Below are 25833 nucleotides of genomic sequence, written 5' to 3'. Positions count from 1 at the left end.
AGTTCAATATAGAGTAAAAATGAGAATGGTCAACAGATATAAATATGTCATCCATGCTGCTTCGGCTCTGTGCCACAGCTCAACAATAGTAACTACTGGCAAATGGTGATGTGCCATTGTCTTGGTGACCCATGACCAGATGTCATTCGGACACTACTCATGTGAGGCTACTGAGACAATGCTTGGCATTGGGTTTGACTCTCCTGAACTCTTTAATTTCAAATTTGTATGGTAGTTGTGGGATCCTGACCAACATTCACAGCAGTATTGCAGAACAATAAACTTCTAGCATGATAGACCATGTTCATGCTGCTGGCGGGTTCTGATACATGCCAGTAGACATTTCTCGTTCTCACAGACAACTAACATTCAAATGTGGTATCTGAATGAAAACTTGATGCGTAATCTTTTTAGTTAGTTACTTTCATGTTCTATACATCATTTGCATGATTAATCGTAATGATGTAGAACTTGTCATTTTACATTCACATGTTGAGCATTTACAGGGTGTTTTTTTTTTAATACAGGTGTTAGTTTTTCTTCCCCACCATCTTATTCACAATACAGTCATAGAAATTCTCCTACTGAATATGAGGAGTTGCCAAGAAGAAACTTCCTTGGTTTGTTTTCAAATTTAACTTCACTGTCTATTAAGACATTTTATATCATCGGGGAGAACAGTAATTTTACCCCAGGGCTGCCTTGTGCAATTCTTTTTGTGCTAAATCAGTCTTAATGCAGAATGATGAACGCCATTTTTTCTTGTGGTGTTGTAGTTATGTACACAATTGCGCCTTGTGAACTGGAGCAGATTATTTACAACAAACTTCATGAGGGAATAAAGATACAGTGAAGCAGTAGTCAAAATGCCTCATTCCTTAAACAGACACCTGCAAGATGATTGTGGATGAGCACCACATGTTATTCTTATGTTATGTTTTTGTTTTTGAGCAGTGAAGATTTTCTTTCTGGTGTCTCTTGCCAAGATTTGCAATGATTCGAAGTGCAAATTTCGCTGAACTATGTTGGTTTAGGCATTTCAAAATGTCCCACCCCATCCCCAATCTAAATTCTCATCAATATGTACACCAAAAAATTATGTCATTCACACCATAGTTATTTTTTCTCATCGTATATTACACTTTCAATTGTTATAGTACCACTTACATGTGCAGAATTCAATATGTTGTGTATTTTGAAATAATGAAAATGTGACCATTCACAGAAAACCATTCAATAATATTTTTAAGAACATTAGCTACTTTCTTCTAGTGCTGTGTGTGTGTGTGAATTGTTTACAATTCAAGTGTAATCTGCAAAAGGCACTAATTCTGCTCATTGTACATTAGAGTGAAGGCCTTTTATGTATATGAGAAACGAATGTGGACCTATACAGAATTTATATGGCATAATTCCAAAGTACTCCTATCCACTCTGATAGGTTTCTCTCAAATGTTAAAGTCATTTGTATGTCCAAGCTTGTACCACAGTTTGATGTGCTAAAATCTATGATGCAGTTTTACTGACACTATTGTATTATAAATCTTTTCAGAAGCTTAGTTCACATTTATGTGTAATTTGTGGAGTCAGTGGTGAAAACATTAGAAAATTAGCTTACTTTGCATACTTCCATTCAGTCAGTGAAGAAAAAGCCATAGTTTGTAAAATAATATTAGCATTTATAAATGCAACACTAGAAACAAAAAGGCCCCCATTATGCACAACTCAAACTATGTCTTGCACAGAAAGGAGCATAGTATGCAACAGTAAAAATATCTGACATCTCCTTATCAGTTAAAGGTGCCAACAGACAGTGAAATTTTTAAAAAGAATTTGAAGTCATTTCTGTTCCATACATGACTCTATGAGTAGATAGTATGCATGTGGTATGTTACATTTTATCAAATTTTTGTTTGTTAAAACATGAGATCCAGTTTTGTAAATGGTCATATAACAATATTTTAAATTAGAGAATGTACCTATTTATAAACCTACTGGTGTATTGCACATCACAAAGTTCTCACAAATATGATCTATAGAACATGCAAGAAAACTAAACTAAACCTGTGAAGGGGAGAAGAAATATTTCTGGAGTAGTTTTGTTGCCAGGGGGTGACACTGACAGATTCAGGGCTGAAAGAGCGCTAGCACAAGTTCACATGAATGAAAGACTTTAGTTGCTGTCTTGGGGATGTGAACCACTTGCTAGGTAAGTGAAAGAAAATAAGATTTTACACCTTATAAAGAAATTATAATTAATAAATAATTAACATTAATTAATTAATTAATTAATTAATTAATAATTAACATTACAGTGCAGGAGTTGAGTAAATATTTCACTGGCATCTCTTCATTCCAGAACTTTAGTAGACTATTGCAGTTAAATGATCAGTACAGAGCTTTGACTAATATGCTAGCATGAGATCATAACGCATGAACCAGTCACCCAGTCTTACTGTAGTATGGATGGTTTAAAGTTCTCCAATTAATGCAGATATTTTCCTGAATACGATTCCAGGAGGAGATGTTGACTCTGATGATAATTTGTTGCTACTGAATTGTGGCTTAAAACTGAAGAAATTGCAGAAAGGTAGGAGTTTAATGAGATAATACTCAAGTAAATTGATAGAACCAGGAACTGGTTGATTGAAACAGGAAAGGAATGCAGTAGAAGACAATAGGGTAGCTGTGAGAGAGACACAATTGTGAAGGTGCCAGAGGACCACATGAATAAAAAGAAAGTGCCTTGGAATAATCCCTGAATAACACAGGAGATATTAAATTTAATTGTTGAAAGGAGAACCTGCAAAAATTCAGAAAATGAAGCAAGCAGAAAGGGAAGTAGGTATTTAAAAAATGAGATTAACAGAAAATGCAAAATAGATAATCAGAAATGGATAGGGGAAAAATACAAGGCTATGGAAACATCGATGACAAGGGGAAAGATACATGCTGCCTATAATAAAATGAGAGACCTTTGCAGAAGCAGCCACATGAATATCAAGAATTCAGGTGGCAAGCCATTGCTAAGCAAAGAAGGGAAAAGTGAAAGATAGAGGGAATATGTAGATGGTCTATATAAGGAGGGAAAAAACTTGAGGGTGGTGTCATAGAAAGAGGAGAGAGAGAGAGAGAGAGAGAGAAGGTAAAGATGAGATGTGAGCTGTGATACTGCAAGAAGAATTTGACAGAGTATTGAAAGGTTTAAGTGTAAACAAGGCCACTGGAATAGACGAAATTACCTCAGAATTACCGAGTTCCGTGGGAGAGCCACATGTGACAAAATCATTCCATCTGTTGCACAGGATACATGAAACAGGCGACATATCCTCTATGTATGAGGATTATGTGATAATTTCAAATTCCTAAGAAGGCTTGTGTGAATATTACCGATCCATCAGTTTAATAAGTAGTGGGCCGGCCGGAGTAGCCAAGCGGTTCTAGGCGCTACAGTCTGGAACCGCGCGACTGCTACGGTCGCAGGTTCGAATCCTGCCTCGGGCATGGGTGTGTGTGATGTCCTTAGGCTAGTTACGTTTAAGTAGTTCTACGTTCTAGGGGACTGATGACCTCAGATGTTAAGTCCCATAGTGCTCAGAGCCATTTGCGCCAATAAGTAGTGGTTGCAAAGAATTGACACAAATTATTTAAAGAAGAAAGGAAAAACTTGTAGAAGCCAAATTGGGCGTAGATCAATTTGGGTCCTGGAGACAATACTGATTTTACATCTTATCTTAGAAGATAAGATGAAGAAATACAAACCCAGATTTTTCAATTATTGATAAAATTATCTAATTGGATAGATAAAAAATCTACTTACCAAGCAGCGTCTGTCAGAACACACATATAAGAGACTGTTGTGATTCTCAACAGTATTTTGTGTGTGTGTGTTCTGCCGCTGCTTGGTTAGTAGATTTTTTATCTATCCATTTAAATAAACCCATATTTTGTAGCATTTGTAGATATAGAGAAAACCTTTGACAATGTTGATTTGACTACACTCTTTGAAATTTTGAAGGGGGAACGGATAAATTGCAGGGAGCTAAAGGTTAATTACTAAGTAGTAAGTTGTAAGTACTTACGAATAAATTGGATAGCATTTGTAATAATCAACTGACTCTACTGGGTACCAGTAGTTGAGAAGGGAGCGAGATAGGGTTGTAGCTTATCCCTGATGTTATTCAGTCTATGCATTGAGCAAGCAGTAAATGAAACGAAGGACAAATTAGGAAAGGAATTAAAGTTCAGGGACAAGATATAAAAAAAATTAGGTTTGATCCCTCAGGTTTTGTTGGCTCGATTGCTGTGGTTATGCTGTTGGATGTTCTGCTGAGCTGTTTCCATTTGTTGCACAATATTTCGATGACTGACCCAGCTGTCCTCTTCAGGTGCTGCAAGTTTGGCTCTTGAGTGTACTCACTGCCTGGTCTCCAACCATACTGGATTGGTAGTCAAAATATAGTGAAAACAGTGCAGACACCACCACCTGGAAGCCCACTGTCAATTTTGAGGGTTGTTGATGACATCATATTTCTGTTAAAGATGACAAATGGCTTGAAAGAGCAGTTGAATGGAATTGTCTTGAAAAGATATTATGAGAGGGACATCAACAAAAGTCAGACAGGGGTAATGGAATGAAGTCATATTAAATCAGCTAATGCTGAATGAATTAGGTTATGAAATGAGACACTAAAGGTGGTAGATGAGTTTTGCTGTTTGTGTAGCAGAATAACTGATGATGATTAGAGTAGAGAGAATGTAAAATGCAGGCTTGTGTTAGCAAGAAAAGAAATTGTGAAAAGAGGAATTTGTTAACATGTAATATAAATATAAATGTAAATGAGGGGTTCAGAGCACAAGTGGCATAACTCCACTTTTCGTTGAAACTGAGTTACAGAGATACTCATTAACAGAGGGATATCTACAGTTCAGAGCTATAAGTACATATCTCTGAGGTTTCATCATCTGTGCATAGAGTGCAGCACTGTGTTGGTGCTTTTAACTGTTTCCCACCTTTGTTCATACAACATATGTATGTCCATGTGCGTTAGTAGCAGATGGAATGTGAAGGTTCTTGTTGTGACCATATTTTGGAGTGTTGTTCTGAATATTCACCAGACAGCGAGGAAAATGTTCCTATGAATGATACTGTGGCAGATAAGCCACACCAATAATAATTAGTAATATTCTGCACATAGCCAAAATGAATAAGACACTATTTCTAACCTAACCTGTTGAAGGGTGTGCTGAACATAAAATAACTGTATTGTAGCCCAGAACCGCAGTCTTTGACAGAACTTTATTTACCATACTTTTAGTTTCCGAGGAAGTGCACAGGGGGCGTAGAAAGATGCAAACTCCCAATGCATGGAAATGGAACATCCGTAAGAATAACAGGAACAGCAGACAGTCGTATATATACCGTAGTGGAAAGAACATTCCAGAAAAGTACAAAGAAAACAGTTGAAGGATGGATCTCATTTACCAGAAGCAGTCACATACAAATACTTTCTTAGGGTAGAAAATAATAGTATACAGGTGCGCATAAAAGTACTTCTTAGGGACTTATCAAATAAATGAAGGGAGATTATACAGGTGTATAGGAAAGGAGGAAATGTTTGCTGTGACTGATTCATGAGGAAGAAAAACACTTGTAAATAAAATAGACGACAGTAGTGTTCAAGAACATATCTTATCGGAGCCAATATACCAGAAAGGATAATCCCAATCGACAATATCTCAGCCAAGGCCTCACAGTGAGAACATGTATGAACTCTATATTCAATGGTGTAGGAATACTGGCCAGTGAAAGCAAAATATTACTTTCATGTTTTCAGTTCAAAATTTAATCTATACTTCAAGCCTCCATCCAAAGATACTTGTAAAACATGTGATGAACCGCAGTTGAAGATTGCAACTGAGCACGATGTAAAAAAGAGAAAGGCTGTAAAATGAGGAGGACAAACATCTAACGCAGGCTGAAGAAGCAAGAAAGTCGAAACAAAGACAGAAAAGCAGTTCCTAGTGACCACTATGCGTTTACGTTTGATTTACAAAAGGCACTGCTTTTCCCAAAACTGCAGACGTGTGTTTCCTACTATAAGAGAAATTTAAATATGTATAATCTGGGATGCCATTCTTTTAATGATGGAAACAGATAAATGTACATGTGAGATGAAACAGGAGGAGGTCGAGGTTCCCAAGATCTGTCCTGGGTTGTGAAACACCTTAAGGAATACACAAAGACGTACAAAGTAATAACTGCATATTCTGATTCATATACAGGGCAGAAATGTAATTGTAATATGTGAATTTCCTTGATGAAGACCCAAACATGAAAGTGGAAGTAATAAATCACAAATTTATGATACCTGGTCATAGCAACGTGCCCAGTGATGCAGAGTTTGGTCTGATTGAATTAGACAGTCACAAAAAACGACATATATTTACTCAGCTGGAGATTGGGTAGATATTATTCAAGGAGGTAAAAAGAAAAAGCCTTTCATTGTTCGCATAATGAAGAACGACAACTTTGTGTTAATGAAGGGGCTACTAGACAGCACAGTGATCAGGAAAAGGGCTACTGATGGGTATCAATTAAATTGGCTAAAAGTCAGCTGGATGCAACTGGAATGGGCAGTGCCATTTTCCATGAGGTTTAAATCAAGTTTCGTGGTTAACACACTGGACTCGCATTCGGGAGGACGATGGTTCAATCCCGTCTCCGGCCATCCTGATTTAGGTTTTCCGTGATTTCCCTAAATCGTTTCAGGCAAATGCCGGGATGGTTCCTTTGAAAGGGCACGACCGATTTCCTTCCCAATCATTCCCTAACCCGAGCTTGCACTCCGTCTCTAATGACCTCGTTGTCGACGGGACGTTAAACACTAACCACCACCATTAAATCAAGTTTCCGTCAAAGTGAAGAACTTCACGAAGTGGATTTTCATAAGCACACATTAGGCAGACCTCTTCAAAGCCTTGCATCAGTGACACAAGCGATACTTTACAAGCCCAGGCGGACTGTGACAACCAACAACAAGAAGGATATACTTGATCTTCTAAAATTTATTCCTCCTGTGTATCATGCATTCTTCAAGAACTCCTTCAAGAGTAGGGTTTGAGACATGTCCTCAGCAACACCCTTCATGAGATGTACAACCTTATCTTCCTCCTTCATTCTAGGATCCACTATTTTACCCAACTCCAAGACGTCTTGAATGAAGGATGCTGTAGTTTCTCCTGGGCACTTGCACACTGCACTTTAATTTATCTTCATCCTGGCACTTCTGTTGTCATGTGTCACCAAAACACTTGAGCAGTTCTGCCTGGAATACTTCCCAGCTTGTGAACTTCTCCTCATTGTTCTCGTGCCATTGCTTGGCAGTGCACTCCGAGTAGAAAAATACGTTAGCCAAACAGATGGTGTCATCTCATTTGTTAAATTTGGCTCTATGTTCATATACCTTCAGCCACTTGTTTGGATCTTGGCCATTGTCACCAGAGAACCCTGAAGGATGTCTCATGTGGTGGCACACAGTTGCTGTCATCGTAACGTCCTCTTCTTCTTCTTCTTCTGTATCCGATAGACTGCGATCTGTTGAATATGGCTCGAACTCGGGTTTCTCGCCACGTAAATGATGGCTCCGTTGTGGCCTGATGGGACCCAATGTTTCATCGATAATGTGCACTATCACAGGTTCCGATACCCTGCGCCTCCACCAGAATAATGTCACATTGAAGAAGGTGTAATTAGATGACCAACAAACACTTACCTCCCTCAACGAAGGTTTCAGCACTTGCACATACAAGAGCGCGGAGCAAATCACCTCCGGCCAGAACACATACAGTATATATACAGCTACAGAATATTCCAGTACAATGATTCTAGACTGTACTAGAACCAAATATAGAAATTAAAATTTTGCAGTCCAGATGAGTTTTGAACTCACGACCCACCATTCAACAGTTCAGTATCATAACCACTACACTACAGTGCTACTCAGCTTCTTCTGTGACAATATGGTTTAAAAATGGCCGGAGAGAAGTTAAAGATGACACTTGTTCAGGGTGCCCTTCAACGTCTATCAGTGACGCTCATGTCGGGAACATCAACGAACTTCTGCATGACAATCGCATACTGACTGACTGAGAGATTGCAGAAGAGTGTAACATTTCAGATGGATCATGTCATGAAATACTGACACAGCATCTTGGGTGGATGCATTGCTGCCACCAAGTTCGTCCCAAGGGTCATGAGTCAAGACCAAGTAGACCTTTGCCTCGCAATGAGCTTCTGGATCCCACAAATGAGAACAAGATGTTCCATAAGAGAATCATAACTTACAGTGTGATGTGGGTCTATGGTTATGACGCCGAGACCAAGGTTCAATCTTCCAGTATGTTGGGAAAGATTCTCCAAGACCAAAAATAATTCGTCAGGTCAGGTCACATGTCAAAGCCATGCCAATAGTTTTCTTTGACTTTGAAGGATTAGTTCCTTATGCCGCTGGAACAAACTGTTAATCGATGGTACTATCATGATGTGTTGTGATGCCTGCAAGAAAATTTGAGAAGGAAACGGCCTGAAATGTGATGAGACAATTCATGGCTCTTGCATCATGATAATACACCCACACATCCATCCCTGTTGGTGTATGACTACTGCACAAAAAATGAAATAACTGTGCTGCCTCGTCCTCCATACTCTCTGCATCTGGCCCCTGCGGATTTTTTTCTATTTCCAAAGTTGAAAATCCTGTTGAAACAATGAAATTTGCAACAATAGATGAGCTTTAAAAAAAATTCACGGATGGCGCTTCACATGATCCAGCAAGAGATTGGTGTATCAGTTGCGGAGGAGAATATTTCGAAGTAGATCATGCACAACAGTTAAAAGGTAAGCGTAGAAAAATTTTGTGGACAATGTTCCGAAAAAAATTTTGTGGGCAGTGTTCTGCAATTTTTGGAACAGACCTCGTATAGTGATGGGACATCTCACAAATTTAAATTAAATGTTTTCTCAGGGAGAGTGCGGGATTCCTAGCAGAATTTAAAGCAAAACCTCAATCTCTATTTTCAAGACCACTTGCTTGCATGTTACTTGTTCTGCATTCCTAGTGATAAGTAAAACATACGATAATAAAACAATAAGTAGGGTGGAAACTTCAAAATTCTTACATGTCTGTATTGATGGGAATTTAAACTGGAACAAGCACGATTTGGAACCCTTAGAACCAATGCAAAGCTTGGGGAGAGAGAAATCAGTAAGTGTACGTATTTTGCTTATTTATTTTCTTTCAGTAGTGTCTTATGGAATAATGTTCTGGGGTAACTCATCTCTAAGAAAGAATATCTTCATGCTGCAAAAATGTGCAGTAAGAATGACATCTGGTGGTCACCCATGATCATCTTGTAGACAACTGTTTAAGGAGTTGGGCATTTGACCACTGCTTCATGGTATATTTATTCCCTCATGAAGTTTGTTGTAAATAGTCCACTACAGTTCAAAAGGAACAATGATGTACATAATTTAATATTGGAAGGAAAAACGACATTCATTACTCCACATTAAGGTTGTCTTTAGCACATAACGGGTGCTCAATACTGCAACAAAAATTTTTGATCACTGATCCAGTGATATAAAAGTCTGACAGACATCAAAGTATAATTTGAAAACCAACTGAGAAAGTTTCTCCTTGATAGCTCCTTCTATTCCATAGAAGAATTTCTGTTACTGTAATGTGTAAAAGGTGGTGTGGGCAGGAATTACTAACTTAAATCTGTACATCTTTTTTCGTTTTGGACAATACTTAAAAATGTTCAGAATGTACTAATTAATTTGCGATGTGAATGTAAAATGACTCATTCCACATTACTATGATCTATCATGCAAACTGATCCACAGAACATGAAACTAACTAAGTGATTTGAATATTGTATATGCCAGAAGTAGCTCAGGTTTACTAGTAACGATCCAAGAATGGCTACTGACCAAATGTTTCTAGTATGTCACCACCTGTCAAAATCTTATATATGTACAATGAGTGACACTTCAGTTGATTAAGGGAGTCAGGAAAGAAGTTGAATCCTTCATATAGAGATGAAGAAATACTGTTTATCTGAAACATGTTGAGAAATATTACATTACCGCATTATAGCGGTGGAGGACATTAAAGGGAGATTATCACTTCCAGTTCTACAATTTTCTTGTTACAGTTGTTATAGTTTAAAATAACCATAATTGTACTTCTTACGATGATACTTGGTTTTTTGAGTGCAAAAACTGTTGTATCAGAAGAAGCGAACATTGATGTTTGAGAGACAGTTGAATATTTAAAGTTAGAGCAGATATATATGTTTGAATCAAAATAATAAAATGAATTACAGTAGCTCAGTTTTTGGTGGAAATGACAGTCATTGCTATGTATTATCAACTAAAAATGTTGCATTTGTGTATGACATAATTGTATAAGAGTGAGTAATGTTTATTTGTAATAAAGTAAATAATTTAATGTATATTTAATGTTATCTCATTGTTTCTGTGAGATTTGTCCCAATAAATGTAAAAAAAAAAAAAATGGCTAACCTTCATAGAAATAACTCCGTTATTAGTAATTACTTTCATTTTATTTGTTTCCCCACTACACACAACACAGGAGGTGAACACATTATCCTACGTTTAGAAAAGTTCAACAAAATAATTGTAAATTGAAACTAGCAGTGACATACTGCATTTAACTCTTTATGTCCTTGTCTTAATGTGTCTGGTTTCTTTTCCAGTATGTAAGTCATTGTATATTGCCCAACATTAAAATCAGTAGCATAATAAAATGTAAAACTTTCTTCCCAACATTTCTTATAATGTGAAGTGGGCAGTGTTTTCACCTCACTTATGTTGCCACTGGTGTCGACATATCCAATATCCAGCTAAGGTAACTGCATTAATGGTCCTTCTTTACAGAGATAAATTTGTTTGTGAGGTTCTCTCTCTTAAGTATACTGTTGTTTCCATTGAAGCAACAGTAACAGTGAATCGCGGCTAAGGTACAGAATACTATGGATTGGTTTACAACATTGACTTGCTGTCAGCTTTAAATAGCTCCTAGGATTCATATCTCTCCCCGTCTCCCATTCCAGCCTTTCTTATTTTCATCTCATTTCAAAGTGTTGTATATTTTTTATTTTCATCTCTCTTCAGTTTTTTTGCACCTCTCTTCACGTTTCTTCATAGCTCTCATGCTGTCAATGCAAGTCTTAAATATTTCTCTTTCTGGTCTATGGACTTGTCACATTTACCTAGCAATGTTAGAAGCATATAAGAAATTGTTTGATTTTCAGTGAACTTTGCTTTGTGTTAATAGTTACTGTGATTAGTTCATTGATCTCAAAAGACACTTTTTATATCTAATTACTTCCACAGTTTTTAGCTTCAGTTTTACTTCTTGATTTCTCATCCCTTGTCAACATAATGCCTTGATTATTTTATTTATTTATTTATTTTGCTACTCTCATATGGTATTCATTTGTTGCATCTAGCCAACTTTCCCACCTTTTGAACATGCCTTTTTCATGGCTTACATGAAATGCAAAATATATTCAAGGATTGGAATTGTAGACAGATTTCTGAAGACATACAAAAAAAAGTGATATTCTTGTAGCATGTCTGATAATTTGATAATTGTAGAGGACTACATAAAAGGCATCCGAAGCACCTACATCTTCCATATTTTTGTAGGCTTTGTGCAGCCCTGAATAATTTTGCTATATTTTTGTTCTGCTCTTGCAGTTTTGTGCATCTGTTTATCAGAAATATTATTTTTTAGGTACTTTTAAATGTTCCTGTATTGGATATTAACAAAAATTCTTGCAAACAATTTTGACATTTGAATTAGCAAGCAACATTTTCTTTGCAGGTGTGCGAGTTTTATTTGGTGTAGATGCTACAAAATTAACTGAGCACCCAGTATTAAAAAATGAAAGCTTTTCTAAGATCATATTTAATTTTCCACATGTTGGAGGTAAAATGAAGATAAATTTAAACAGGGAACTGCTGCGTCAGTTTGCTGTGAGTGCCTGTCACTTACTAGATACAAATGGTCAACTGCTGATATCACTCTGCAAAGGTCAAGGTGGAACCAGTGCTGAAAAACAAATTCGACGTTGGGATGATACATGGAAAGTTGTTGAAATGGTTGCTGATGGAAATTTGGTTTTGACAGCAGTTGAGCCATTTGATGGAGACAGTTACCCTAACTACAAGAGTGCAGGCTATCGGGGTACAGATAAGAGTTTTCATACTGATGGAGCACTTGTTCACATATTTTGTAAAAGACAACCTCTATTTCCTTCAGTGGAAGTTTCAGTTCTGCAAGAAAGTTTAGAGCATTGTAGTGTTAAAATTCCATCTGGAGAAATATTATGCCCAAAATATTACTTTCAGAAATATATTCAAACACCTGTAAACAATGTTGCATTGTTTTTCCAAAATAGTTTGAAAACCTTTATTGAACATAGTGAAAAGAGTGTAAGAAGTGTCCAGGAAAGTGAAGTGCCCTTGTTTGACCCAAGATGTTTATCAGATAGTACTGCAGACAAAGTTTTGATATGTCCCTTGCGCCATTCATTGTTGGACATTATTAGTGTTCCGTTGCATCTCTGGTGGATGTGTCATGAAAATTACCTTCTGTATAGTGGGATGGTATTCCATGATTTGGGATCTGACTTCTCACAAGCTCCTGTTTCAAATCAAATAATGCTTTTTGGTTACAATTCACATGATATTTTAAGAGCCTATCTTGAAAATTTACTGCAAAATAATATTTGTGACCATTTTTACTTAAAAGCTTCATCGATTGTGAACAGCAGCCCAGTGTTGCAGTACAAAAGTATGGACTGCCCTACTTTTATTGAAAATACGAATTTTGAAGTAAAATTAACAAACATTTTGTTACTGTCTAAAGATTGTGAAATTATGAGAGATTCAACGAATGCTGTGTTGCAGCACTACACTGTAGATGGATCAATCAAAAATGAAGAAATACATACTGAATTCTGTTTAATGTATCCTGATACACTATCAGAAATATTGTTTCATACATCTTGGAGACATTTATATGCCAGTGAAACTTGTTTAAAGGTTGGGTACAAAAACAGTCATGTAAAAGTCAGCAGTCTAGATGGCTTAAAATATTATTTTGATATTTGCTTTTCACAGAGTCCTTTGTATAGCCATAAAAAGTTTTACAGTATTCTTTGGCAACTAGTTGGTGATATTGTAACTGATGTCCAGTTATTAAATACATATGAATCTCCAAAAGGCTGGACTTCACACTGTTTCAGAATAGAATATCAGTCATTTGATAAAGCCTTAAGTAGGAAGAAAGCCATTGATATCCATCAGAATGTAGTTGGTAAAATGTTGTCACATTGTTTACAAGTTACAATACATTAGCATTGTGTTGCTATCTGTAGGTTCTCTTACACTGAGACCCTCTAATGTGTAAATTCCCACAGTAGTTTAGAAAAAGGATGGCAGATTCTAAACGAAAGTAACTTAATGTGTGGGTGAGCAACATTAAACAGCATGAGAATCCACAGAATTTATACATGAAAAATTCAAGAACAGGGCAAGAGATATCCTTCAGTGAGGGACAGAAGAAATAAATTAAAGAAAAAAGGAAAAATATGAAATAAATGATTTGAAAGGAGGACAGAGCAAATATTGCCAAGAAGATATGAGAAGATTGGTCATTCACAGTGAGGGAGCATCGGATAAAGTCCTTGTCCTCCAGGCCCAACAGGTTAGAGAGGTAAGGAGCTGGGTGATTGATATGACAATATGCAGTGACTAATATGAAAGCACATGACAAGAACAGAGAAAGTTGTTGTAGGCCAAGATTAAATAAATGTAATTTCAAAGCCTTGGTATTGGTGCCAAGGTCAGCAACAAAGTTCCTGAAATGCCATTGAATTTGGGGATTTTGTGTTAATGATGTAGGAGATTTATCTTTACTCATTGAGATACTGCAGAAGAGTGGAAGCTGCATGTGTAATATATAAGTCAGAAATATCTATCACAGATGGGTACCTTGTGGTATTATATTTTAGCACTGATTAGGATGTTTAGTGAAAAATTGAAACCTCACAATTGAAAAAATGTTCACAGTGAGTACTATGACTAATGACAAGTCATAGCTCTTTAAGTTGAAATGTCAAAGTTGATGTGAATTGTGGGAAATTAATCCTTAGACGTACTTTGCAAAGGAGGCTTAATAGGGGTTTCAAAGCAGAGTGCAAGATAGAATATGCTAGATCAAAGCAAGATCTGAGTCATGGAAGCTAGATTAAGAATAAGCTGTGAAAATTTTCAGATGAGTGTTAAAGCACTGGTTCTCAGGATGAGAGTTTACAAAAGTTCTCTGCATGGAGCTTTCTGGTTCACCATTTATAAGATTGCAAGGAGACAGAATGGCTGATAGTTATTTACCTTTGGGAGATAAAAATCAATGTACTGCTGATAGACAATCATAAGTAAAAAAAAAAAAAAAAAAAAAATTGTAGGTGCCCTTCCTCAGATAGGAAAGGGAACTGATTGGGGAAGGCTAGAGAGAAGGGAACATCACTCAAAATCCAGCATGAGTGTCACTCAGCTGCTTTGAGAATGAAGGGGGTGCAAACACTGCCTTAGCAACTGCCGAAGAGTGAGCACAGTGACAGTCATGTAGAACTTTATTTTAACTGTCTAAACAATTGTTAAAAAGCTATTGCAGTAGAGATGTTGTAGCTCCCACAGCTCTTAAGACAGCAGGAGAAACATTTTTCTATCCTGCTTTATTATTGTCATTTAACAGAAATGTCTGGTACACTTTGACTATCTTATTCTGACAGTTTTTAGTGCCTTTCTGTGCAGTAGTTATATATGAGTTATCTTTCTTAGTAATCTGCCTAACAGCACCTCCTCCCACTTTTTAAAGGCATATTTTATGAGCTTTTTTGTCACTCCAACAACTCTGTCATTACAGACATTTCCTAATAGCTAAATTAAAGCTGTATATGGATTACATTCAGCCTAGGTTCTTCACCTTTCGTTAACAACTTACCTCCATACCAACCAACCAAATTAAGCGTATCTCAACATCAATACTTAAAAGTTTCATTTATTATATCTGTCTTCATTTTCAAACTCCATTGGTGCTACCCTGCATGTCTGCTTGTAGTTTAATAGTGACTTTTATTAAAATTCAGTGAGCTGTATCTTTCTCTGCTATATATCATCCTGACCTAGTACTGTGACTGAACATAAAAGCACACCTCACCTTCTCGGCACTGAGAATACTTGTAGGAACGAAAATGACTCCTTTTAAATAGTTACTTTTGTTGTATTGATTGATCTGTTACATAAGAAAAGGGATAGCAATATTATTCCACTTTAAGAAATGTTCAACTAAACCATTTTAAATTGATCCTAGAAGAGATACATTGTATTCAACTTTTTTCTAAATTAATAACCCATTTTGTTTGTTTCTTTATCTTCTGGATGTAAAGTTTCATTTGTAAATTGTAAAAGTTATTATGTGTTGTCCACTAACAAATTCAGTATCACAATAAAAAGTTGATTTTTTCCCCCACATTATTTTTTATACATGTAGAGTTGATGCTGGTTGCCATGTCAACACTCTGAAATGACCTTGCCCTGTGGCTTTGACATGCCCAATGTCTGGCTGTGATGGTTTTTTCCACTCCAAGGTAAAGCATGATTGTTGGATTCCCTCTCTAGCTTAGGCAAGCAGTTATCCTCCCCGAAACCTCCATAAAATGAGAAACCTTTTAATTATTAACATAACACACAAAGAAAACTGTGTGTCAAACATCTCCCCCTAAGACTTATCTCTCTATTATTTCTGATCAGTTGATTCATCTACCTTCTTGAAGAAGAAAAGAAATTTCTTTGTCTTGATGAGTTTTGTTGACATGGAACATTTAATCCTGATGTCAATGACTTGTACTTTTCATGGCTTTTTCCAACATGGACTTTCCATTGTTTGATTAAACCTGATGTTAGCCATATGCATTACGTGCCAATGATGAATGCTATGCACAGAAAGTAGATCAAGAAACAATTTTAAAAACGTATTCCTACTACTATACGGTATTTAAATGGAAGAAAATTTCTGTAAATCTAATACAGTTTATAAATGGGAAAAATGATTATGCCAATAAATATGCACGCTGCAGCTTGGAGGAATTTACAACTGTTAAAATGTGTGCTACCTTTGCTGAAGAGGGTACAATAGTGGCATATAAATAGCATCTGCAAATAAGGCTGTCGATTGTGCTAAGTGCTAATGATGTCTCATAGCCCTTGTTTTACCTTTTATGCTTCGTTATTTTATGGTAATGTGTGCTTTCCTCATGGTAGTCTAGGATTTTTTTTAATGAAAATTGCAATATTTTGGGATGAAAACCAAATTAATAAATTTATATTTGTTATAGTGCTAAATATTTCTGAATATACTTTCCCGTGTATGAACAATAGAGTAACCTTTTTGTTTGGTGATTAACTGAATTTGTACTCGGCAATTAGTATACCACATTATTAAAAAGGAAAAATTTACTTTCTGTGTACTGTAGTTTATTTTAAATGTTTTATGTACACTGCAGTTTTCTTAATTTTTTGGTGTTGTTTACCCTCCATAAAGTTTCCCCTGTAGCTGAACACGGAGAAAGTATACAACTAAAGAACTGTTGAGGCATGGGCAGTTTCTTGTAATGCTGTTTTTTTACTCTAAGCACTGTTTGCTTTACTGGTCTTTTTATTTATTTATTTGCATTGAAGTGTGTTATATGTGTTTGTACATAAATAGGATGAAAACGAAAAAAGAATTCACTGCTTTAAAATGCATGTACAGTTATGTATACTTAATTGTTAATTTTGATTTACTGTTTAGTCATGGCATTTATTTTTAATCATGTTTGAAATGTATCAAATAAATAAATCAAACTTGTTTCTTTTTTTTCCTACTTTCATAGAACCTCATATTGTGTACCTACTACTGATTTTAATATGCGAAATTCCTATGTTTACATGCAGTTCAACATTTGCATTAATGATGTATTAATTTTGTAGCTTTTTAAGTATGTGAATATTATGTACTTTACAGCACAAAAAATGGCTATAAGTGATTCCTAAACTATTTACTATTTGACTTAAAAGTGTATATTTCAACATATTTGCAGTATTGCCCATAAAAAGGAATGCCATTTTTGTAATTGTTTGTATAATTTGTCAATATACTTTCTTCAGCTAACTTGCTCAAATTTCCACTCTAAAAACCATGCAAAAAGCTGGACATTTGATCTATAGAATTATAAGTGCATTTTTGAGGTGAATTCAACAGGCTGAAATTTAAACTCTTGATATTACAATTTTAGTTTCTTTCTCCCCTAACACAGCAAAGATATAATTCTTGTTCCTGTATTGTGGGCCATCAGAATAGCATAGTATTTGGTTTCCTGCCCAAATGTGTGTAATATCTCTGCCTTCTACCCCATACAAGAAAAGAAATCAATGTGAAAAGGGGGGGGGGGGGGCGAGAGGCAGTATATTAATTTCATTTTACTACCTCCTTAAAGGCACGCAGTGTGATGTCTCAAAGTCTAGTCCTTACTGTAGAGCTAAGCTAATTTTCTCATGTGTCAATTTTTCCTTTGTCCATAATTTTCATCATTATCATTTAAGACTGATTATGCCTTTCAGTGTTCAGTCTGATGCATAGTCCCCCTTATAAAATTCCTCCATGATCCCCTATTCAGTGCTAACATTGGTGCCTCTTCTGATGTTTAGCCTATTACTTTAAAATCATTCTTAACTGAATCCAGGTACCTTCTCCTTGGTCTACCCCGACTCCTCCTACCCTCTACTGCTGAACCCATGAGTCTCTAGGGTAACCTTGCTTCTCCCATGCGTGTAACGTGACCCCACCATCTAAGCCTGTTCGCCCTGACTGCGACATCTATAGAGTTCATTCCCACTTTTTCTTTGATTTCCTCATTGTGGACACCCTCCTGCCATTGTTCCCATCTACTGGTACCTGTAATCATCCTAGCTACTTTCATATTCGTAACCTCACCCTTATTGATAAGGTAACCTGAATCCACCCAGCTTTCACCCCTATAGAACAAAGTTGGTCGAAAGATTGAACAGTGCACAGATAACTTAGTCTTGGTACTGACTTCCTTCTTGCAGAAGAGAGTAGATCGTAGCTGAGCGCTCACTGCATTAGCTTTGCTACACCTCGCTTCCATTTCTTTCACTATGTTGCCATCCTGTGAGAATATGCATCCTAAGTACTTGAAACCGTCCACCTGTTGTAACTCTGTTCCCCCTATTTGGCACTCAGTCCGTTTATATTTCTTTCCCACTGACATTACTTTCATTTTGGAAATGCTAAGCTTCATACCATAGTCCTTACATTTCTGATCTAGCTCTGAAATATTACTTTGCAAACTTTCAATCAAATCTGCTATCACAACTAAGTCATCCACATATAAGAGACTGCTTATTTTGTGTTCACATATCTTAATCTCACCGAGCCAGTCTATTGTTTTCAACATATGATCCATAAATAATATGAACAACAGTGGAGACAGGTTGCAGCCTTGTCTTACCCCTGAAACTACTCTGAACCATGAACTCAATTTACCGTCAACTCTAACTTCTGCCTGACTATCTATGTAAAGACCTTTAATTGCTTGCAAAAGTTTGCCTCCTACTCCATAACCTTGTAGAACAGACAATAACTTCCTCCTAGGAACGCGGTCATATGCCTTTTTCTAGGTCTATAAAGCTTAGATACAATTCCCTGTTCCACTCGTAACACTTCTCCATTATTTGCTGTAAGCTAAAGATCTGGTCCTGACAACCTTTAAGAGGCCTAAACCCACACTGATTTTCATCCAATTTGTCCTCAACTAATAATCGCACTTTCCTTTCAACAATACCTGAGAAGATTTTACCCACAACGCGTTGATTAAAATCTCTGTAGTTGTTACAATCTTTTCTGTTTCCATGTTTAAAGATTGGTGTGATTACTGCTTTCGTCCAGCCTGATGGAACCTGTCCCAACTCCCACACCATTTCAATTATCCTGTGTAGCCATTTAAGACCTGACATTCCACTGTATTTGATGAGTTTCGACTTAATTTCATCCGCTTTATTGCACTGCAATCTATTGACCATTTTCTCCACTTCCTCAAATGTGATCCTATTTCCATCATCATTCCTATCCCATTGTACATCGAAATCTGAAACATTACTGATCATATTTTCACCTACATTGAGCAACTCTTCAAAATATTCCCTCCGTCTGCCCAAGGCATCCACAGGATTCACCAGCAGTTTTCCTGACCTGTCCAAAATACTTGTCATTTCCTTCTTACCTCCCTTTCGAAGACTACTAATTACACTCCAGAATGGTTTTCCAGCAGCTTGACCCAAAGTCTCCAAACTATTTCCAAAGTCTTCCCAAGATTTCTTCTTGAATGCTGCAATTATCTGTTTGGCTTTGTTTCTTTCTTCAACATAACTTTATCTGTCTACCTGAGTTCTAATATGTAGCCATTTTTGATAGGCCTTCTTTTTCCTTTTACAGGTTGCCTTGACTGTGTCATTCCACCAAGCTGTTTGCTTCATCCTACTTTTACACACTACTGTTCCAAGACATTCTTTAGCCACTTCTAGTACTGTGTCCCTGTACCTTGTCCATTCCTTTTCCAATGACTGTAATTGACTACATTCAACTAACTGATACCTTTCTGAGACCACTGTAATGTACTTGTGGCTGATTTCCTTATCCTGAAGTTTCTCCACTCTTATCCTCCTACATATGGACCTGACCTGCACTTTTGGCTTTACAATACCAATTTCACTGCAGATTAAATAGTAATCAGTGTCATCAAAGAATCCCCTGAATACACGTGTGTCCCTCACAGCCTTCCTGAGTTCCTGATCTGCTATTATATAGTCAATGACAGTTCTGGTTCCGCTGACTTCCCAAGTATACCGGTGAATGTTCTTATGTTTAAAAAAAGGCGTTTGTGTTTACTAAGCCCATAATGGAACAGAAATCCAAGAGTTGTTTCTCGTTCCTGTTGGCCTCCATATCCTCCCCAAATTTACCCATAACCTTTTCATACCCTTCTGTTCGATTTCCAATCCTGGCATTAAAATCACCCATGAGCAGAACACTGTCCTTGTCCTTTACTCTAACAACTACGTCACTGAGTGCATCATAAAAACTATCCATCTGATCTTGAACTGTCCCTTCACAATGCGAATATACTGACATAATCCTAATTTTCTTGCTAGACACTGTCAAATCTATCCACATCAGTCGTTCATTTATGTACCTTATTGCAACTATGCCGGGTTCCATTTCTTTCCTGATGTAAAGCCCTACACCCCATTGTGCTATTCCTGCTTTGACAGGTAGACCTTGTATTCTCTCACTTTCTCTTCTTTCTCACACCTTACCCGAATGTCGCTAACAGCTAAAATGTCCAACCCCATCTTACTTGCAGCCTCTGCCAGCTCTACCTTCTTCCCAGAGTAGCCCTCATTGATATTAATAGCTCCCCATCTCGTTACCAATCGTTTGCCGAGTCGTATCTTAGGAGTCCCTGGTTTGTCAATTAGAGGTGGGACTTCGTCACCTCCAAAGGTCCGAGGCATTTTGCTCTGATTGTTGCCAGCATCATATTTTAAGTACCAGGGAAGCAGGTTGCTAGCCTTACTTGCCATGGGTTCCATTGAGTTTTACCCCTGACGGTTGAGGGACTAACTGGTTGATTTGGTAGTCTTTGCCATCTGAGCATAAAGGTGGCCATAATTTTATGGAAGAAAATTCAGAGCAGCAACTTCCTTCTTTTATGTGAAATTCTGATGCACAATTGTTAATTTTTATACTGGAAATTCGCTTTGTTGGAAACAGATCATCCTCTTCAAATATAGTGTTTAAACTCGTTGAAGGATGATATTACTTAGAATATGAGTAACGGGTAACATATACCGAGCTGTGTTTACTTTGAACTGCTCTCACAACAGAAGAAGATCTCCAGCCACATAAATCATGTTCATTGCCAGTGCATCATAGGGCCTAGACTTGTTTCTCAAACTCCAAAGGTCACTTGAAGACCTCTATATTCAAATAGCAATGTCATTCTCTGTGAAATACCATTCCAACAAAATGCCTTACATTTATATTTACAATTTGTATGGTCTTAGCACACAACAGTTGGTGGTGTCATTGTTTGTTGTGGAGCCATTTCCTGATGCCCCAGTATCCCAAACTGATGCTGAACCATATCCGTAGATTTGAAATTTGCAGTTGTGTGATTAACTCCACATATATAAGGTTGGATTTGGTCGTGGTGTTTGCTTAGTGTCCTGCACCATTGCTGTTCCTATGGAAGTCTCTGTTTCCTCAATGCTATCCAGTCCTCTGTCACCTCCAGCACAGTTTTACCCATTTCTTCAAAAGAGCAGTAATGTACTGATAATGAATAAAGTGACTGGCACTAAAGTGAAAAGATGCAACTGTCTGACTTTGAATCTTAGATTGTCACCAAATGATGTTGAGTGAATGTAGCACCTACAGCTGTAAATAATCAATTTTGTTATTGTTATTGAGTGCAGAACAACACTGCCATGTCATAAAAGGATAAAAGTTCCAAAGGAAAATGTGACATCCTATCTATCTACTATATTACAGTACATCATGTCAAGTTATCCTGTGTGACCAAACAGTGGTTAATTTTATTCACAGTACCAAGATTTTTCATTTGAACCCCCATATATTATATTTTTTGTGTTAATCTTTCCAGTGTATATCTTTTCATGGTGTTTTGAATTGTCATAAGGGTGTATTATATCCATCTAATGAAACTGCAGTAGAAGGTCATATCACAAGACTGCAGTGACTACTTGTTTCATGTCAGGACAGTTAATGGTGATAGCTCATTATGCTAACAATAACAGTCTCCCTTGCTAGTTCATTCTGAATTCATTGCTACTTTTATTAACAGCATGCACAGAAGATTGAAGCAAGTCAACCTACCAATATTGTGTGTCATAGCTTGCTTTCCAAAACATTGTCACATTTACTGTTATGGGGGGGGGGGGGGGCACACACATGTGTATTGACATAAAAGTCACAAAATCACTGGGTGAGTTGGGGATGTCTTCATTGTCTCTTGCAGTCAAAACCTTCATACACTCTTGCATGGGTGACCTGGGGTGTAGACAATAGACATTGAACATTTAATTAGAATGATTACCTCCAACTCCTCACTACGTTCCCACCTCATGTAAGTTACTGGTGTTGTGTGCTTGTAGCTAAGAAGACACATTGCATTGGCATAAAGATATCATTTCTGCTACAGATGTGTAAAATGTCAGTATTGTTTTCCCATAGTATTTAAATAATATTATTTCTTCGAACTGTCCATAGCATTAATTATTGATGGTGATTTCCACCTGCCAATTTTTGTGCTGTTAAAAGTACAATGTATAATAGGCCAAAATTTTTTAAGCAGCACCAGCCAAACTTATGCATGAAGCACTTTGTAAATGTTGTAGTACAGGTAATTTTGCTTCTAACAAACATATTAGTATTGATAATATGCATCCCACACCTAAAAGATTTTGAGAGGACACTGTTTATTCTTTTCATGATGGAGCAGCTGAACGAGGCAGATAAAGAAACAGTTGATGTAGAACATGGCTGCCAAATTGTGGAACCTATTGCTGGTCGCTGCATCAGTCCATCTGGTTGGCTCTGTTGAACAGCTGCATCAAGATCTGATCCACGAGTTCTCTTGTGGACACAAATATTACCGCACATTTCATTTGGATGAAAAACGAGAGTCACTTTATGTGGGTGCACTTGACAAAGTGTACAAACTGAACTTGACCAATATAAGTTTGTCAGATTGTGAAAGAGATTCATTGACCCTTGAACCAACCAATATTGCAAATTGTGTTTCGAAAGGGAAGTCAGCAGACTTTGATTGCAAAAACCATATTCGTGTAATTCAGCCAATGGGTGACGGAAGTCGTTTGTATATTTGTGGGACAAATGCTCATAGTCCAAAGGATTGGGTTGTGTATTCAAATTTGACACATCTACAGCGACATGAGTATGTTCCAGGTATTGGTGTAGGTATTGCGAAATGTCCTTTCGATCCTGAAGACAGCTCAACTGCAGTTTGGGTAGAGAATGGGAATCCAGGTGATTTGCCTGGTTTGTACAGTGGTACAAATGCAGAGTTTACTAAGGCAGATACAGTCATTTTTCGCACTGACCTCTATAATCTCACAACTGGTCGACGGGAATATTCTTTCAAACGTACTCTGAAATATGACTCAAAGTGGCTTGATAATCCAAATTTTGTGGGTTCATTTGATGTAGGTGAATACGTGCTTTTCTTTTTTAGAGAGACTGCAGTGGAGTACATAAACTGTGGCAAAAGTGTTTATTCGCGTGTTGCCCGTGTATGCAAGAAGGATGTTGGTGGAAAGAATATTCTCAGCCAAAATTGGGCAACATTTCTTAAAGCACGTCTAAACTGTTCCATTCCAGGGGAATTTCCATTCTATTTTAATGAGATACAAGGTGTTTATAAGATGCCTAACACAGATAAGTTTTTCGGAGTGTTCAGTACTTCGGTAACAGGACTTACTGGCTCAGCTATTTGTTCTTTCACTTTGAAAGACATACAAGAAGTGTTCAGTGGAAAGTTCAAGGAGCAAGCTACTAGCAGCTCAGCCTGGTTGCCTGTTCTACCTAGTAGAGTCCCAGATCCACGTCCAGGAGAATGTGTCAATGATACTGAATTGCTCCCAGATACGGTTCTTAATTTTATACGTTCCCATCCATTAATGGATGGAGCAGTATCTCATGAAGGTGGAAAACCAGTATTTTATAAGAGAGATGTCTTGTTTACGCAGCTAGTAGTGGATAAATTGAAAGTTAACTTGGTGGGTAAGAACATGGAATATATTGTTTACTATGCCGGGACAAGTACTGGCCAGGTATATAAAGTTGTCCAATGGTATGACAGTGGTGGGCTGCCTCAGTCACTACTAGTTGATATTTTTGATGTCACACCACCTGAGCCAATCCAAGCACTACACTTATCTAAGGAATACAAATCTTTGTATGCTGCATCAGATAATATAGTGCGTCAGATAGAACTGGTTATGTGTCATCACCGTTACAGCAATTGCTTGCAGTGTGCTCGGGATCCTTACTGCGGATGGGATAGAGACTCGAACTCATGTAAGTCATACACCCCAGGACTTCTTCAGGATGTTACTAATACAAGTGCAAACTTATGTGAACACAGTGTAATGAAAAAGAAACTGATTGTTACTTGGGGGCAAAGCATACATCTTGGATGTTTCTTAAAAGTACCAGAAGTATTAAGCAGTCAGACAATATCGTGGGTCCATTACACTAAAGACAAAGGCCGTTACCCTATAGTTTATAGGCCAGACAAATACATTGAAACATCAGAGCATGGCTTAGTATTAATATCAGTTACAGATTCAGATTCTGGTCGTTACGATTGCTGGTTAGGTGGTTCTTTGCTTTGTAGCTATAATATAACAGTAGATGCCCACAGATGTTCAGCACCTGGGAGATCTAATGATTACCAGAAAATATATTCTGATTGGTGTCATGAATTTGAACGTTCTAAGATAGCAATGAAAACATGGGAAAGAAAGCAGGCACAGTGTAGCACAAAACAAAACAACAGTAACCAGAAAACACATCCAAATGATATATTTCACAGTAATCCTGTAGCATGATTTGCAAAAGGAAAAATGATCTTGTTTTCCTCTTTCTGTGTTGCCTTCTGGTTAACATTGTTGAGAACTTAGTGTTCTTACAGTGTGAAATGCATCGAATCAGATCATCTTTCTGAATGTGTGCTTGCATCAACAACAACTTGTAAAAAGCAAACAAAGCTTTCTTTTATTTAATAAGAGAATGGAACTTTTGAATCTGTCATAAGTAACTTGAATGTGTACTTATCAACATACTGACTGTTGGAGGATTATTATACTCAATTTGAACACAAGAAGTGTGCTACTAAATAATGTTTCCAGTTTCCCTGATGAGAAAGCATTTATCACTTTATGCTGTGTTAATTTGAATGTGAGAGATTTAAATTCTAACTGTATTAAATCCAGTGACCAATGTCTGTAGTGTCCCAAAAATTAGGTCTCATCAATGTCATTAAGAACTATTAAAGGTTTTGTGTTGCTGATCAAGACCAGAAATAAATTATTAACTCAAAGAGTAGATGCATTGTAGTATTTTATGTGAAGTGCAGTCTCTCTCTCTCTCTCTCTCTCTCTCTCTCTCTCTCTCTCTCTCTGTGTGTGTGTGTGTGTGTGTGTGTGTGTGTGTGTGTGTGTGTTACTAATAATGTATTTTATTTTACTCATATCTGGCATGATAAAAAAAGACTGCAATTAATATGCACACATTATTTAAGAAGGAAATTGTGTTAATGCACACACTCACACACACAAAGTATTATTCTAATTTTTTACGTAAGTTTTCTTTATAAACTTAGGCTTCCGCAGCCATTGTCACAGTCAGAAAAATTTATCTGGGTTTGAGACCGCACTGTCATTGTGGAAAACCACTAACATTTCAGTCACTGTTAGAAGTGACCTTTAGGGTGTAGCTTTACATATTGATAATGTGGTCACAGACCCACAAAAATTTTATTGACTTTTTTCTTACTTTTTTTGAGTGCACT

General features: G+C 37.0%; 2 protein-coding genes across 3 annotated transcripts in view; both read left to right on the top strand.

The window, feature by feature from the left end:
* Window positions 1-25833, top strand: part of LOC126325488 (mitochondrial ribosome-associated GTPase 2) — a 171454-nt gene that overhangs the window by 20174 nt on the left and 125447 nt on the right. The window lies entirely within an intron of this gene.
* On the top strand, window positions 2063-25833 carry LOC126325469 (semaphorin-2A). 2 transcript variants are annotated; one of them, XM_049995186.1, is made up of 2 exons: window positions 2063-2209; window positions 11916-17006. In XM_049995186.1, exons 1-2 carry the CDS (start codon window positions 2164-2166, stop codon window positions 13451-13453), a joined length of 1584 nt encoding a protein of 527 aa, XP_049851143.1. In that variant the 5' UTR covers window positions 2063-2163; the 3' UTR covers window positions 13454-17006. The 2 variants fall into 2 exon arrangements, with proteins under 2 accessions (XP_049851143.1, XP_049851134.1); XM_049995177.1 differs by lacking the exon at window positions 11916-17006 and adding an exon at window positions 22741-25833 and having other exon boundaries at window positions 2119-2209.

This window comes from Schistocerca gregaria, chromosome 2, assembly GCF_023897955.1.
Source record: "Schistocerca gregaria isolate iqSchGreg1 chromosome 2, iqSchGreg1.2, whole genome shotgun sequence".
NCBI classification, from domain to species: domain Eukaryota; kingdom Metazoa; phylum Arthropoda; class Insecta; order Orthoptera; family Acrididae; genus Schistocerca; species Schistocerca gregaria.
This window is presented reverse-complemented; position numbering and strand designations above follow the sequence as displayed.